This window comes from Fistularia commersonii, chromosome 14 (genome assembly GCF_037954325.1).
Source record: "Fistularia commersonii isolate RoL2024-O1a breed Wild chromosome 14, RoL_Fcom_v1.0, whole genome shotgun sequence".
Lineage (NCBI taxonomy): Eukaryota > Metazoa > Chordata > Actinopteri > Syngnathiformes > Fistulariidae > Fistularia > Fistularia commersonii.
The window spans coordinates 3,940,001-3,957,500 of NC_141297.1; the positions used below are offsets into that span (position 1 = coordinate 3,940,001).

General features: G+C 49.8%; 2 protein-coding genes across 5 annotated transcripts in view; both read right to left on the reverse strand.

Annotated features, from left to right (window-relative positions):
* LOC147226953 (nucleolar protein 4-like) overlaps window positions 1-16,673 on the reverse strand; it is a 63,337-nt gene extending 46,664 nt beyond the window's left edge. For 2 of the 4 annotated variants that reach the window (XM_086159508.1, XM_086159507.1), the window contains exons 1-2: window positions 16,568-16,673; window positions 12,060-12,169 (exon numbers count right to left, since the gene is read on the reverse strand). In XM_086159508.1, the coding sequence (XP_086015634.1) occupies window positions 12,060-12,169; window positions 16,568-16,628 (171 nt within the window). In that variant the 5' untranslated portion in view covers window positions 16,629-16,673. Of the gene's footprint in view, window positions 1-5,498; window positions 5,696-12,059; window positions 12,170-16,567 lie in introns of those variants that run through there. The other 2 variants (XM_086159509.1, XM_086159510.1) reach the window with 2 other exon arrangements.
* A 790-nt stretch (window positions 16,674-17,463) lies between these two features.
* The window catches only part of LOC147226954 (nucleolar protein 4-like), a 15,374-nt gene continuing 15,337 nt past the window's right edge, over window positions 17,464-17,500 (reverse strand). Inside the window, exon 3 of the mRNA XM_086159971.1 lies at window positions 17,464-17,500. This exon is cut by the window's right edge and continues 125 nt beyond it. Coding sequence (XP_086016097.1) covers window positions 17,464-17,500 — 37 coding nt within the window.

Genomic DNA, 17,500 nt, shown 5'->3' on the forward strand with positions numbered 1-17,500 from the left:
AATATAGAAGTTCTGTAGGACACATAGGATCTTTAGAACAGAGATGTTCTTCAGACCACTGTTTTTCTTAAGGGCGGGGAGGTTCTCCAGCACATGGAGCTTCTTTAGAAGGCCGAAGCGATCCGGTTTGCGAACTCGACCCTCCCCCGGCAATTAGACCGAGGCGGTGGCTCCATGCGGGGCCGCGAGGATGGAGGAAGGAGGATGGAGATTAGAGAAGGTTCCAGCCCTCCTGAGCTCCTCTTAATCCAGTCAGTCACAAATCTGCCCCGAGCGTCACCATTAACCCCGTTCCCCCGCAGGAGGCGGCAGCACCGGATTAGTCCAGGCAAAGGTCAGGGCCGGACCGGGGCGCTGCGCCTCCTCCGCCCCCCCCCCCCCCCCCCGCCTGATACACCAACCAGCATTGAGGGAGTCGGGCTGCGGACCCCCGCCCCCCGCCCCCCCCCAGCCCTCGCCGCCGCCTCCGCCTCCACTGGGATGCCTGCAGACGTTCCGCTGCTCGAACAGTGAGCGCACGCCAACATGGCCGTCGGGGTGTCCCGGTAATTACATAGTAATGATCCCCGCGTGGGTGTTGCAGAGACACACACACACACACACACGACTACTCGGCAAAAGAGCTGGAAGGAGAACTGGGGGGTGGGCAGATAATTCAAATATGAAGGTTTCAGGAGGCCCTCCTGATGCTCACCTCCTTGTCTGAGGTGGAACATCTCAGCAATGTGTGGTTTGAGGAGGAAGGAGGGGGAGCGTTGAGTGCTAGGAGAACGCGGAGAAGAGATAGAATGACGGAGGGAGTGGAGGGACGGAGACAAAGTCCCTTCTGTTGTTTACATTCGCCTCCTGCAGGACAAGGAGCAGGAAGTACTTCAGGAACAAGGAGCGGCGGGGAACGGTTTCGGCCACAGGGCGGGTCCTTGAAGGGGGAACCGCCGCCCCACCTCCACCCAGAGCGTCTCACCTGCTTCGGTCCCAGGAGTGAAATCCCCGTCGTTATAACTGTTTGGTTAAGGCAATAAAAAAAAAGGGTGAAAAAACTACAATCATGGATTCCACAATTCCTTGCTAAGGATTCTGGAATAGTTTTCGGCATCTGTTTGTAAACATCCCAGCTTGGCGCTAGGACACAAGCTGACGTCCGAATGGGGGGGGCGGGGGGGGGGGGGGGGGGGGGGGGGGGGGCTCCACCTGTCATGATTTGGAGGTTTAAGGGTGTGAGGATTGTGTGTGATGTAGTTTTTCCTCAACGGTTTCACGAAAACAAAGCTGATGTCACAAAAGAGGTTTGGGTTCTATAGCATCTGATCCAGGTGCTTTGGCTCTTAATAAACGCTACAAAGATGAAGAAGATTATGGAATGTCAACCTCACTGTTGGGAACTGCAGTCTGAAATGTGTGTGACTGCTAAATGATCAATAGAAAAGAAGAAGAAAAACAAAAAGCAATCGTGATTTGAAAGCTGCTGATGGTCGTCTGAAAATCCAGGTTTTGTCAGGTCTCCCGCCATTAGCCGATCGGGCGAGAAATCAATGAGTCATCCACGAATCATCGATTGATCAGTCAATCAAAGACCTTTAGACTCGACAACAAATGAGCGCAGAGTATATTTTAGCACCACGAACGCTTCCTTTTGATGCTAATGATCCATCGCTATTCTCAAAATTCAAAAAAGAAGCCACTTTGAGAGGTGGCCGTTATGAGTGGCTCTGTTGCCATGACGATGTGACATGTGACAGAAAAAAAAGGGATTCATCTCTGTGTGACCGGCGGTCATGAGTGTCGTTCAACACTCTCGGGGAAAGTTGCACTCCTTCACGCGTCTTTTAGCAGCACGGGGCGGTCGTGAGAGCGAAACACGCCCGGACCACCCGGCTATTAACAAAAATCAACTGTCTGACAAATGAACAGGCGAATATTTAAAAAAAAAGAGGAATTCTGTTTCCAGTTTCCTGAAAGACACAACCTTGTGAGCCCACCCAATGCGAAGCTGCATCGCCTCAACCCTCGCTTTCCTGTCGAACTGTAGGGGGCGGAGCCAAAATGGGACAATCAGGAAGGAACCAAGCAGCAGAGACGCCGACCTACATCCTGAATGCTAATGTGCTAACAAGTAGTCGATGCTGAACATCACCATTTCTGACGATTTTGTCAGGTACCCTCTCCACCCGTCCACCACGGCCAAGCCAAGTAGCTCCGCCCCGGAGAGAGGCAGTTTAGCCGCCACCGTTGCAAGAATGCGCCCATATGCAGACGATGTGATGAAATACACAACAGAATCCAGCTGCCGTTCCCATGGACTCTCTCCGCCCCTCAGATGACCTCTGTTTGTGCTTCATACTGTGACTACGTCAAACACTTCTTTGCTTGAAATGTCTTCCTTTTCAGTTTCTTTTTTGATCAATTTAGCTCATATCTGGACGAGTGGAACAAAAAAAAACCTCTTAATTGTATATGGTTGATGCCAGTGATGCCAGTCACGGGAGGCAGGAGAGGCCGTGCCTCATATGCCAATCTTGGAAAGAAAAAAAAAAGTCAAATGAAAAAAAAAGAAGTAAATGGTTATATTTATCAGTGATTTGCACAATAAACGTATTTTGCATTTAACTTCACCAGACTGTTTTTTATTAAAAATCACTGGATTTTCACATTCAAATACTGAGAAGAGATGTAAATTGCGCAATGACGGCTGACTGCTGGCATGTTCTGCACTAAGACTGTATTGCTGTCTCTTTGTATGTTGCTATAAAAATGTTGAAACACTTTTGCTATATGGACAAATTTCCAATGTACAGTGTTTTTTTGTCAACAACTGTATGTGTGTTACTAGTTTCTTGTGCTGAGCTATCATGAAACGGCTACGAAGAGCCACTAAGTGAGGCACGCAGTTCTCCTGCCTCAAGATAGGGGGCACTCAGGATTCCAAGGATGCTTCTTGCCTCACTTATTCTGTACATAAGCGTCTCTGTAGGGTTCATATGTTTGTAAATCTGATTGTGATGAAATCAGTGCCTCACCAGCCACCCCACAGAAGCGGAGGTACAAATGGACTGTTTCAAGAAGACGACGATGAAGCAAACACCAAGGGCAGGGCGGTGACTTCCAAGCGGCGAGGAATTCTTGACAAAAACCCAGAGACACTGCCGAGAGCAAGGAAAGAGAGAGGGAGACTCCAGAAGGGGGAGGAAGAGGATGAAGGGAAGAGGGGATTACCGAGCAGGCTATCCTTCCTCCCTCCTGCCGAGCACATGGCCCAGCCAGGAGGAGAACTGCGCTTATTTTGGAGCAGAGCGGGGAAGAGCTAAGCAGGTCCTCGTTCGGGGGGATTTAACCTGGAGGTGGGGGAAGGAGGAGGGGGCTCTTCTCGTCCTCCTGTCCCCCGGCAGAAGGATGATGGCAGGGAGAGGAAGCTCTTAACCCCTTAGACGACGGGCGACAAAGGAAAGGTTTAAGATCCATGGAGGTTCCTCCGCTGCACCTTACTCCACTACAAATACAGTAGTACATGTAAAACGACGTGGGATACTTCCAAAGCTACTCTTCGTTAGCCGGGGATGAACCTCCGGGTGAGCAAACAATGCTAAGGAAATCTAGGGACGTCGCAAAACACTGAGCAGATGCCACCAGACAAGGAAGACGTTCCCCAGCCTGGTTGCTGTATGTCAGATAGCAAGAGGCGAGTCCACTGCGATAAAAAAGTCCAATCTGGCGTGGAGCGCCTGACACTGAAGGCGGCGCCGGCAGCGAAGAGAGGGACACTCCAACTCTGTTCGCTCCGACAGGAATTGTAATGATGGTTAGCTTAGCATCATGCGCTAGCTGGCTGTGTTGACAGTGCCCACGTCTACAATCAGGTGAAAGGTTTGGACACAAAGGGGAAGTGGCTTTTTTGAGCAAAACAATGGCGGAGAACCGGAGAACATCTCCGTCAGAGAATGCGTTATCCTTATCTTCTTAATCGCACACAGTTAAAAGATAAACAAGACATCAGAACAGGGGAAAAACCAAAAGATTGGAGAAGATACTTGCGGCGACACAACTTTCTAAGGGTCAGTTTCCTGGGAGATGTCGCCATGGAAACGTGAACCGTGCTCTTGACGCTTGGAGAGCACGTCCTTCAGCTGGAGCACCTTTCCGTCTGGCGTCTCGGAAGAATCGCGGCGCTTACGCTAAAACCACCGGGGGAAACGGGGAAATGAAAGGGTGACTGTGACATCCAGGAGGTGGCGGCAAGGCAGGCAGGGAGGGAGGGGGACAGAATCACCTCACCTCGCGCCACACGTCCCGCGGCGGGAGAAGTTTTGACGGCTACATGAGAGGTGGAGATAGACAAACGGTGAATCTGCAGGTCGGACTCGCCTCCAACACCATGATAAACAACACAGAAAAGACATCCAAGGGAGGAGGGAGTCTCAGTATCTCCACACACACACACACACACACACACACACACACACACACACACACACTGTTGGGGGGGGGGCTAAGGTGCAAAGAAACAGAACAGAGCTACCCATTAGCTGCTAGCACGGCTGCCTCCCTCTCAATTGACTTCCTTATAAAGTAAGTCTGGAAACATGATCACACACACACACACACACACACACACACACACACAAACACACACACACACACACACACACACACACATATGACACCCCCGCCCCTCCCCCTGGGAGCAGAGGAACCCTGGTACCACCCCCCCACACACACACTCCCCTGCACCCCCTCCCCGACCCCCCAATAATGGCCCATTCAAATCAGAGGCCAGTGTTTCAATGCTTGGCACGCGCCACCAATTGTTCCTCCGCGTGTGAGCGCGTGTGCGCGTGCGTGCGCAAGTGTGTGCGTATGTATGTGTGTGTAGGCGGGGTGATGCGGAGTGACCAGGCACATACACACACATGCACATATTCAAATGTAAACACACGCGCGGGTCCATCACTCCAGAACGTGCACGCGCGCACACACACACAAACACACACACACACACACACACACACACATTCACACCGGCAGCAACAGAACAATGTGCGCCAACGGAGATGAAGGTGTGTGTGTGTGTTTACCGGCCTGCAGCCCCCCCCACACACACACACCATAAACACGACCGTGACCGAGCAGCCTGCTTGGCACCGTGCACGCGACACACGCACACACACACATGCACGCACCGGGAGGAGCGGCGGAAGGCGGAGAGTCACGCACCCTCCTCCACCCACCCGCGTCTATACCTCCTTACAGGACCACGCAAAGTGCGTGTGCTCGCGGGATTGCTGGGTGGGGGCTGGATACCGCCTTGTTCTCGCGAGCGCCGATAAGTTACCTATCGATGAGTGATCGGCGGGGCCGCGCTGCGGGCGGGGAGCGCCCGGTTACCGGCGTGCCGCGGGGGGGGGGGGGGGGGGCAAGACAACGCGCACCGGAACACTTGCGAATGGATAAACGACCCAAAAAATAAATGAATAAAATATAAAAACACAACAAGGCGTCCGTACCTTCACTTGTGCGGGATTTCAAAGAGGGTCGAAGTGTCCGCCGGCGGTTCCGCCGCGCTGCCGGTTCTCTCGGTTCCGCCGGTCCGTCCAGCCGCTCCCGCATCCGCCCTCCCACCGCCCCCCCCCTCCACTACCGCGGTGCGTGTTTTTTTTTTTTCTTTCCAATGTATTCACCCCTTTTATGCTCTCCCTCCCTCCTTCTCCTGCGTGTTCTGTTTGTTTGGTTTTGTTTTTGTTTACCGTAGACGGACAATGTCTCCCGCCGCCTGCAGGGAGGGAGCCGGAGCGCAGCAGGACCCTCAAGACTGAGAGGCAGCCGCGGGGGGCGGGGCCACTGGGAGGGGCGGGGCTACGGGACGATACGTCACCGGAAATGGGGAGCGAGGGGCGGGGGGAGGGAGAGAAAGAGAGAAAGAGAGAAAATTTGAAAGAAACAGAAAGAGAGAAAAAGAAAGACGGATGGAGAGTAATCCGAAGCTAGGATGCATACCCGTTCACTTCAAACCGCGGCCCGAGGGCCCTCGGCGCACCACCTGGACCAACCCGACACCGGAAACGTAACCGACCGGATGTGACGTTACAGTGGCGAAAGAAGGGAATAAAAAAAAAAAAACACAATAGCGAGAGAGAAAAAATATTTGAAAAAAAAAACGAACTGAAAAAACATATTAAAAATAGGGTGATTAAAAAACTACGGCAAAAAATCAGACAAACCACTGAAAAATAATAAAAAAAAAATATATATATATAATAATTAAAATAGATTGAAAAAAACAAAATAATTGGGTTTATAAAGTAGCTGAAGCTTGAAACAGCTTGAAACAAATTAAAAATGTAAATTTAATACATTGGAAAAAAAAAGATTAAAAACTGAAAACAATAAGAATATCAATAGAATAAGATTGAAAACTACATTGGAAAATAAGAGTGTAAAACTGGAAAAAATTGTAATTGAAACAATAGATGAAAAACTGAAAGAGGTTAAAAAGTTTATAAACTAGGTTTAAGAATAAAAGAACAAAAACAAAAACGAAACAAAAATAGATTAAAAACTGAAAACAATTAGATCAAAAACTAAACTTGAAAATTAGATAATAAAAACATACACTGAAAAATAGATTGAAATAGAGTAAAAAAAATAAGAAAAAAAACAATAAATAAATAAACCAAACAAATAGACTTAAAAACAGAAAAATTAGCCAAAAAAGTTAACAAAAAAAGGTTTATTTGGGAAAATACAAATTAACTTGCCCAGATGTGTGAATGGGTAATTTCTTGTATGTAGAATAGGGTTAGTTGAGACAGGGTGATTTGCTGAAGGGAGCAGCCCAAAGAAAAAAAAAGGAGTCCATGGAACAGCTGGCAACGACAGCAGCACCAGTAAAGTAGTACTGTGTTTGAAATCGTTATGCTTTTTTATTTATCAAAAATCAAAATGAACGAGCCCTGAACCTGTTCATATCATGGGATGTACCTGGAATCCCCAAACCTTCTAGGCCTGGGACTTTTTCTCTGGGCTCCCTGGAACAAACTCAGACAGCAGCAGAACATCTGAAACCCAGAATCCATTCCCTGCCAGGGTTGAGTCACAGCTGACCAAGCTGTTTATAAACCGTCCTCCGGGAGCTTTTTCACTAAGCGCGTACACAAACACACACACACACTCACACACACGCACACACACAGTGTCCTGATGGAGATGTCAAGCGTCTCAAGTCAAAAGTTCAGACGATTCCAGAAAGAGACAACAGAATTCACCCTGAGACTCCAAGTCTGGATGTCAGCATGTGTGTGTGTGTGTGTGTGTGTGTGTGTGTGTGTGTGTGTGTGAGAGAGAGAGAGAGACAGATCAGCAGATCACGCCTCTTCACATTTCCATGACAAACCTGCCACCTACAGGCAGAAGGAGGCGCTGCGGTGTCAGCCGGCTGGAAGATGGAAGTCACCAGGGAACAATGTCTCCTGTACAGAGAGGAACCCTAGAGGAGGAGGAGAACCCACCTCCTCCATTGCAGAAGAGGTCCGGTCAAACAACCAGTGACACATGTCACTGGATCAATAACTTCTATCACTGGATCGGGGTCATTTATCACCAGATCAATTGCATTTGTCACCGGATCAATAGCTTCTGTCACTGGATCGGTGACATTTATTGCTGGGGCAATAACTTAGATCAGCAAATGAATGACATCTGTCACCCGATCAAAGAAATCAATCACCAGATCAATAATGTCTCTCACCAGGTCAATAACTTCTATCACCGGATTAGGTGCATTTGTTGCTAGATCGGTAATTTCTAACAACCTATTGATGACCTATTGACCAGATCAATAAGACGAACACCATAACATCAATGGTATCTGTTACCAGATCAGGGACTTTGTCAGCCGATCAATATCATCTATCAGTCACGGTCCAGGATTTGAACCCAGAGGTCCGGAATAACTGGTGGAATCTGGTTCTTCTTATCCTGAAGATCAAAACACAAGAACGTTCCAAATTTCGGCCCTTTAATTGATTATTGATCATTGATCATTGATGACTGAAACTCGATCAGGCTGTTTTTAACAGCCACTGTCCCAACAGCCTGGATGTCTGTGATTGACAGCTGACCTGTCCGGGTTAAGCCCCGCCCCTCTCAACCCAGGGTCAGCTGTGATTGGCTGAAGTCCAAGCATCCGTTCTCCGTGGAAACAGAACCCGGGGCAGGACTTTGTCCGGGGGCCAGGCGTCGCCCCGGCAACGACAGGAAGTGAGACGCGGGGGGAAAGGGGCGGAGCCACGTGGGTCCGGTCGGGTCCGGCCCGCTATCTCCACGCTGCTCCCCGACTGTAGCAATTATCACACACCGACCCCCAACTATCTCCACCACACACACACACACACACACACACACACCCCTCCTCCCAAAAATAATGAAATGTCTTTCCTCTGGAGGAAGCAGAAATAATGGCGGGGAGCGAGGGACGGGGAATGAGGGGGGGGCATAAACGATAATGAACCACCTCATTCTCCTTTTTTTAATTCCTTCTCTGACCCCCCCCATCTCCACCTCCACCTCCCACCATCCCTCCATCTCCACCTCCACCTCCCACCATCCCTCCATCTCCACCTCCACCTCCCACCATCCCTCCATCTCCACCTCCACCTACCAATTTCCTCCCTCTCCTTTCACCCCATCCTCTTTCTCACCCCCGCCCCCCCCCCCCGTGGACAGAGGCGCCGCCCTGCCATCTCTCCTTCCTCTCTCCGTCCTCCTCATCCCCCGTTTTTTTTTTCTTTTTTTTTTTTTTTCGAGATTGTCTGCAAACCCACCCTCCTCCTTCTCCACCTCCTCCTCCTCCTCCTCCCCCCATCCTCCTGCCAGGAAGCATCCTGGGTAATTTCCTCCTCTTATTGAATTGGGACGGGGGGCGGATGGAGGGAGAGATAAAGGGATGGGTGGATGAGCGAAGGTCGGGGATGAGTGCTAATGGAGGATTCGCACATCCCCAAATACTCCCCTCCTCCTCCTCCTCCTCCTCTCCATCTTCCTCCTCCTCTCCATCTTCCCGCGGCTTGTTTTCTCTCGGGTAAAAGTACGGTTCCCTCTTTTTCTTCTCCCTTCATCCCTCCATCCCTCTCTCTCGCTCTCAACACCCAGACAAAAGACTGACCTTTTTTTTTTTTTTTTTACAGAACGCTATTCAACTCTCCCGCACTCCGTCTGCCTCCCTGAACACAACACACTCTCTCTCACACACACACACACACACACACACACACACACACACTTAATGCTCCCTCATGTCTTGCGTTATTTCTATAGGTGAGTGTGAGTCACTGCTCCTCTATTCCTGGATGCACTTTTACTCCTCTGGGTCCGACAATATAATCCTTCCGCCCGGCTGTCTCATCCCCACGCACGCACATGCGCGCACACACACACACACACACACACACACACACAAACGCACACGCACGCACACATTAATGCACTTTGTGTTGGTGCTGATGGTTACTTCCCAGATGGATGAGTGTGTCGGCGCAGGTGGGCCGAACCAATGATGCATCTTTTTCTGTTTGTTTTGTTGTAATTGTTGTTATTTTTTTTTCCCAAGGAGAACCGGCCAGACGGGTCGCAGTGAAAAAAAAAACATCTGGGTTCCTGCAGAACCTGGAGAACTTCATCTTTTGCTCCTGATGGAGGAGATCTCACCAGGGCGAGGAGAGGCGGGGCTTAGTCTGGATGTGACCTGTCAATCACGGGCCCAGATGAAGCAACATGCAGGAAGTGGAACCTCCTTCTCGTCAATGTTCCCCCCCTCCGTCGTTCTCCAGGTTCTCCTTCCTTGGTTCCCTCCAGGTTCTCCGTTGTCCTCCAAAAACACCCACTGGAGGCTCTAAGTTGCCCGTGGGTGTGACTGAGAGGGTGAATGGTTAAGCCCCGCCCCCTCCCCCTGGAGTCAGCTGTGATTGGCTCCCGCCGGTAAAACCTGACACCTCAGCGCTTGGAAATATCATGGAGGCATCGGACATCCCATCATAACCAACCCTCAAGCAAATGCTAGCATGATAGCACCTGGGCAGGTGAGCCGACCAATCACAGGCCGAGGAACAAACGACCGTCTGCTTGACTGCGGTACGTGGTCACATGACCGACGTATCCATACGCACGCGCTGACACACATGGAGACCACCCGCCGCAACCACCCCCGCTGACGTCCATCGCCGTGACGACCTGATTAGACTCCCGCCGTCTGCAGACGAGGAAGCAGCGACGGTTGTCAATCACTTCTCGCCGCGACCCCGAACACAGGAGAGACAAAGAGAGGAGCAGCAACAGAGGACGGCAGAGGACGGCAGAGGACGGCCTCCTCCAGATGCTTTACTGCAGAACCTGAGGAACGGACGATTTCTGACACCAAGCTGATAATAAGAACCGGGTCCAAACGTCTGCAAGAACTAATTAGAAGTGTTTTGACACGAGGTCAGCAAGATGTTTGAGGAGCGCAGCCACGCGGGTCCACTCCTGCATGAATATGTGTGTATGTGTGGGTGTGTGTGTGTGTTTCCAGTGGGAAAAATCTCTGTGTTTTTATGATTTGGGTTCAGCGTCCTGTCCGTGGATGTGTGTGTGTGTGTGTGTGTGTGTGTGTGTGGGTGTGTGTGTGTGTAGGTGAGAGAGAGAGTGACGGGGGAATGGGAACAGACGGCAACGCAAGAGATATGCGGACCAGGTGGAGGTGCTGGTGTGTTTTACCATATGTTGGGTGTTAAGAGTGCATGTGTGCGCAGATGTGTGTGTGTGTGTGTGTGTGTGTGTGTGTGTGTGTGTGTGTGTGTGTGTGCATGCGTGCACGCTCCACACTGACAGACAGGTAGATATATCGGGGCACCAGTGTAAATTGGCACTCTCTCCCTCTCCCTCTCTCTCTCTTTCTCCTTGGCTAATTAACTCCACGCTCAGAGGCCCAGCTTAATTGGAACGAGCTCAACCCTCTGTTACCCCCACCCCTTATCACGACACACACACACACACGCACACACACACACTCACACACGCACACGAGGGTAATGCGACTGACAGCGGGTGTGTCAGCGCTGATAGCCGCTCTGGTAGAGGGGGAGAGCAGAACAATATGGGATATAACAATGCCCCCCCACCCCCTTTTTCTCACACACACTCTCACACACACACACACACACACAGTCTATCATTGTTCCGGTCATCTGAGACCCCCTGAAAATATGATGGTTCTGCGACCCTCTAGAATCGCTACTTCAAATCCTTTGTTCGAATGGAAACCAGACTGCGGCGCTCAAAAACCTCGAGACCAGGAGTGTTAAACTAATTTTCACCGAGGGCCACATCAGCATCATGGTGGCCCTCAAAGGGCCACATGTAACGGTAGCAGTATAAATGGAACCAAATGTAACATAAAATAAATGTAGCTACTCCTTAATCTTAAATAAATCTGAATTTATGACTCATTCAAATCCAAAATGTTGTATATATACACTCCCATCTTCCTTGAAATAGTCTTCCATCTGCATCAACTTTTCTCTTCCTGGACATTTAGGGATCATTTGTATTTCTCAATTCCACATCCGATGATGGGATGCCGTCACTTCGCGGGGAACATGATCGGCATGAATTGTGGGAAATGTAGTTCCTGGTCAATGAACGCGTTTGACTTATTTATTTCAAGACCATCAGACCTTTTAAGACGTTCTCGCGGGCCACATAAATTGACGTAGCCCCTCACCCCTCCATGGACTAGATCCAGATTGGGGCCCCTTTGGGTTCTCCTTTCGTGAAACGGGAACTTTGACACGGAGGTCTGTGTTTCTGCTCCTCCCCCCCCCCGTCCTCCTCCTCGGACCGAAAACGTCGCCCCTCATTAGCGTGCTCCAACAACACATACGAGATGACGCGTGGGAGTCGGGATCCTGCCGCTGCATTAGCGCGCTTCCTGTTGACTCCCACGTGCAAAACCACTCACACACACACACACACACACACACACACACACACACACACACACACACACACACACGCGTGAGTACGGCCGTCCCTACCTTGCTGTTGTTGTTGATGCACTGGAGCTTCATCTGCTTCATGTAGGTGGTGGTGAGAGGGAGGTTGTAGTCGATGACCTCGGCCACCAGGGGGCTCGGCCTGTCGTTCTCTGAGGAGGGCAGAAAAAAAAGAATTAAAACAGAATTAAAATTTAAAAAAAAAAAATCAATGCATTCGAACAGATCGGATTAGATGAAAATGACCCCATCTGCCGTGGCGACAACAGCAGGACTGAGGACCAAAGTGGGATGGTAGGTGACGCCACCTGTTTTAATCCCCCAGTGTATTTCCGGCCCCGAAAGGTCGGATTCACTTCTTTATTGACAAAATACAAATAATCTGGGAGATTATGGTGGATTATGGCGGATCACGGTGACACAGACAGCAGATCAGAACCCTAAACCACCAAAATATCATCAGCCGGAGACGAGGTTCTCCCGTAATCCTCGAGTCTCGGGTCGCGTTCTGGAACCAAACGGAACCGACGGCACCGGGCAGCAACGTCCGGGATGAGAGGGGCGCCGCAGGGGGCGCTCCAGGGCCGGGGGGGGGGGATACAAAGGGAGGAGGGGCTTCGTCGGAGCCTCGGGGGTTACAGCTTCTTCTGATAAACATAAAAAGACGACCGGTCTCTCCTGACCTGCTGGGACGTGTCTAACATCTGGAGAGCCTGCAGAAGGAACCGGAACCCCACCGGTACGGGTTAGCAGGGCAGTGATTGACGGCTCAGTGTAGTGTGAGTGTGTGTGTGTCTGATTAGCGGGCATAGCCACACACACACACACACACACACACACACACACACACACACACACACACACACACACACACATACACACACACACACTCCGATTGTGTGGTTCCTGTTTGTTCAGTTCCAGCGAGAACCATCTGAAGTTTGAATGGGAAATACAGGTTGAAATATATTAAATTTATTTATTATTATGTTTTTATGTATTTATTTATTTATTATTGAATTTAACATTAATTTTGTTTCCACATGACGTCATTGAATTTTTTTTCTTTTTAAAAAAAACAAGCATGTCCCCAGATGAGGACGATAAGGTTATATTTCTCAGGGTCGTAGGTCGACACATGGCTGCTTGAACATCTTGCATGTGAAATCCGTCTCCAGGACACACACACGTCCCAACCAGGACGTCCTGATCAGCCTCTTACATGTGCTATGGTTTTATTCAGACGTACAAAAATACGAGTATTAATGATTAATAAAAGCTATTGAGTTTGCTGACCTAAGTGTCCCCTGACGCTTCGGCCTCCACCAAAAATGGAGTGTGAAGCCTCATACGGGGACAACAGGAGGACCCGACCCATCTTCGGCGAAGGAAACCGATCTGTTCCCCATCTGCTTGCCGTCGCCGTGACAATACCCGCTGTTTATCGCCGTCCTCAAGGTAAATCTGCCTGAATGCGGGTGAATAATTCAGGATTATTGACAAAACGAGGACGAAGGAGCGGGAAAAACGTCCGGGATTAGCTTCCGCCGTCCGTCCGCGGGTTGCCGAGGTTCCGGGTTTTATTAAGGGCTGTTTTTGTTCCTGTTCTGCCCTACACTGTAAGGAAGGTCGCCAGTTATGGCGCAGGTTTTAAGCGAGTCATAGGAGCAGAGGGACTTTTCCTTGCACAAGAAGTCACTTAGAAGAAGAAAAGAAAAAAATCATGTTGCATGCATGCACAAGCACACACACACACACATACACACACATACAGACACACACGCACACACACACACTTTGCCTGCTGCCTGTGTCAATTAAACATGGTCCAGGCTGATTAACTGCATTTAATAATTCACCACTGAACTTTCGTGGGAGTCACTTCACCATAGCGATAGAGGGGCTGGGGTCATGTGTGTGTGTGTGTGTGTGTGTGTGCATGTGTGTGAATGTGTGTGTGTGTATGTGTGTGCGTGTGGGGGAGGAAGAGGCTGAACCCCCACAGGGTAAGGAGGCAATTAACTAGCTCTTTCTCTGGGTGGCATCCAGCCAATGATTACACAATCAAACACACACACACACACACACACACACACACACACACACACACACACACACACACACCATTTGCCCAATCATTTGAATCCATTATTTGAAGCTCTTATTCGTAGCGGACAAACGACAAAACCGCTAATCTCAGATTGGACACCGTCGGCCGAATAATCTGCAACACGCACACACACACACACACAGACACACACACACACACAAACATTCATTAAAAAAAATGTCACGTAGCGGGAAATGTTTCTGTCTGACTTTTTAAAACGTGTCAAAAAGAATCTCAGAGTTTGAAAGCGTCTTCATAATCCAGATTATTTTTATTCAATTTTCAGTTTTCTTATCTTTCAACCCTCCCAACACCATCACCCCCCCCCCCCCTCCAACAGCGACACATTTTCTTTGTGTTTTCATTTCGAATTTCATCATCTTTCGGTACCCTTACCCCCCCAACCCTCTCGCTTCCCCGTCGCTCCCCCCTCCTCCCCGCCTCTCTCCGGACCCTGTGGAAAATGAGCTCGTTTCCTGGGCCATTTTCTTTGTTAAAAGCCATTAATTAGGCTAATTGAGGAGAGAGACAGGACACTCCAATGACTCCTCGCTTTAATGAGGGGCGAGGAGAAAACAGGGGTTTTGAGGGGGCGGCGGAGGGGGGGGGGGATGGACGGAAGGGTAAGTAAGGCGGAGGGGGGGGGTAGAGTGACGGGACAGGAAGCGGCTGGGGTGGGGGTGGCGAGGAGAGAGCGAGAAGGGGAGCTGGAGGAGGAGGATAGAGGAGGCAAGGAAGGGGGGAGGATGGAGGAGGAAAAGATGGGGGGAGGGGAGATGGAGGGTGTCTTCAGCTGGAGATTCTAAGAGCGCTGGCAGTGATGGGGGGCGGTGTTACATCTGTCATCTGGACCCGGGGTCCAGGCAAGTCTCCTGCTCCCGGTGAGGAGCCGCCTCTGCCTTCCGTGACGGACGGAAGGAGGAGGCGGGGCCGTTGGACAAATCGTCCAATGACGGCAGAGGAGGAAGTGCCCCCCCCCCCTTCCCCCACGGGAACGACCAGGAAACAGCTCAGCTATTTGTACCCCTGCTGGTGGCAGGAGGGAGTTCACCAGGTGGTAGCAGAAGTAGTCACAGTTCCTGTAGTAGAACTACTTGGATCCACCATCAGAAGTGGCACAGGTAGTATCAGTAGTATCTGTAGCAGTAGCATCAGAAGTGCTAATAGCAGAAGTAGCAGCAGCAATTGCAGTACTGATAATTGTACTAACAGCAGTACAGAGAGTAGTCGTAATACTAGTAGTATTGGCAGTGAAAGTAGTAAATTTGGACGCTTCCCAAAACAGCAGAAGTGCTACATGAACACGGCCCCTGAAAAGAGCACCCTGCAAGACTACTCAGATTACTTAGTACTCAGGCAACAGGTGCTTCCCTGTTCGCACCTTCATCAAGAATGTTGAGTTCCTCCCGGACAACATCCCAGGGTCACCAGAGAAGAGCCTTTTAGGCTTTTTACTCCAAACAAACTTTTTCACAGCTGATCCTTTTCTGCCAGTACTACATAGGTATTACACGGGTACTTGACCGGTCGCGGACCGATACTTGACGGGTACCGAATTGATACTAGCCTGTTACTGCACTGGACTGGTGCTAGACAGGCACGACATAGGTACTCAGTGAGCACTGGACTTATTCCAAACCAGTACTTTTCAGGTACTAGACTGACAGTAGACTGATACTAGACTGGTGCTACACATGTAAGTGAAGAGACCGATACTAGAATGATAATACACTGCTGCTATAGAGGTACTAGACTGGCATCGGACTGATAGTAGAAGGATACTAGACTGGCATTAGACTGATACTAGACTAATACTATAAAGGACACTGGACTGGTTTTGGGATGCTACTAGAAGGATACTAGACTGCTACTAAACTGGTACTAGACTGGCATTAAACCGATTCTAGGATGATACTGGAATGGTACTACAGAGGTACTCGACGAGCACTGGACTGATACTAGAGTGATACTAGACTGGTACTGTACAGGTACGGGGCTGGCACTGGACTGACTGGCACTAAAATAATACTAGCCTGGTACTATACAAGTACTAGACTAGCATTGGACTGGCAATAAAAGGATACCTCGACTGGTACGATACAGTTGCGGACTTTTACAGGATACTAGACTTGAAGCGGACGAACACTGGACTGGTACTGGACTAATACTGGATTAATACCAGGCGAGTTCCATACAGGGTTTAGGGGCTGTTTCGGCATTGGGTCCCTGTGTCCTCAAAGGGGCTCTTCACCGATTAGCGGCGTTGCAGTTTGTTACAACGGTTAATTTCATTTGAACGTCACATGAACGCTAACACACTCGATAGAGTGATGGCTATCAGGCGCTCTTTACGTACATCGACGACAAACCGGTGCGAGGCGGAAAGAGGTGCGAGGGGCGGAGAGCTGCAGATGTCCTCGAACGGGGACAGGGTGTTTACCTTTGAAATCCTGGCCCGTCGTGCTGATGTGCATCCTCTTCTGACACTCGCCGCAGCTCATCAGGAAGCGGGTCACGGCCTCGCGGGGCAGGAAGGCATAGGTCTCTGCGATCTGTGGGGAGGCAAACACACACACACCGGACCTCTGGTCAGTTTCTACAGTGACATTTTGTTTTTCTACAGTACGTTTTGTTTTTCTTTTAAAAGATAGAATGCGATTCAATTTGAGTCATTTTATTTGTTTTTAAGCCTTCGTCCTGCACAGACCAAATGTTTCCCACCCTTTTTTACATTTCTTAGAAAACTCCTCACCTTCCTCACTTGATCTGATTTGTTTGATTTATTTTTTATTTTTGTTCACAGAGCAGCTTTGAGCATGGACAGAGATGAATAGAGCAAAATAAATAATACAGCGAGGAAGAGGAGTGGACTTTGATTCTGACACCAAAGAGAAGCTAAAAAAAAAAAAAAGAATTTCGATTTCTTTTTCTCCTGTTTTCTAGTTCTCACAGGTTAGCCCGGGTTATCCGGCCAAGCCCAGGGGTCGCGTCTCCCGAGCAGGGCTCCGCGTTTGATCGCCAACGTTTTCATGGAAACGAAAGTCAATATATTCATGTTTGATTACGGGGAAAGAAAAATTGGGTTCTCGTCCCGGTGCAGACACACAAAGACACAAAAGAGAGAGGGGGGGGGAGGGGGGAGCCGGCGTGGGAGGATGGGGGAGGCTGCACCGCATGTGAGCAAGTGTGTGTGTGTGTGTGTGTGTGTGTGTGTGTGTGTGTGTGTGCAATAGGGATGGGGGAAGCAAAGACAAATGTCAGTGACAGCCTCTGGTAGCTCTCAGACCTGGAGGCTCCATTATCTCCTGAGTGTGTGTGTGTGTGTATGTGTGTGTGTTACAGAACGAGCGCGTGCACGCGGGTACACCCTCGG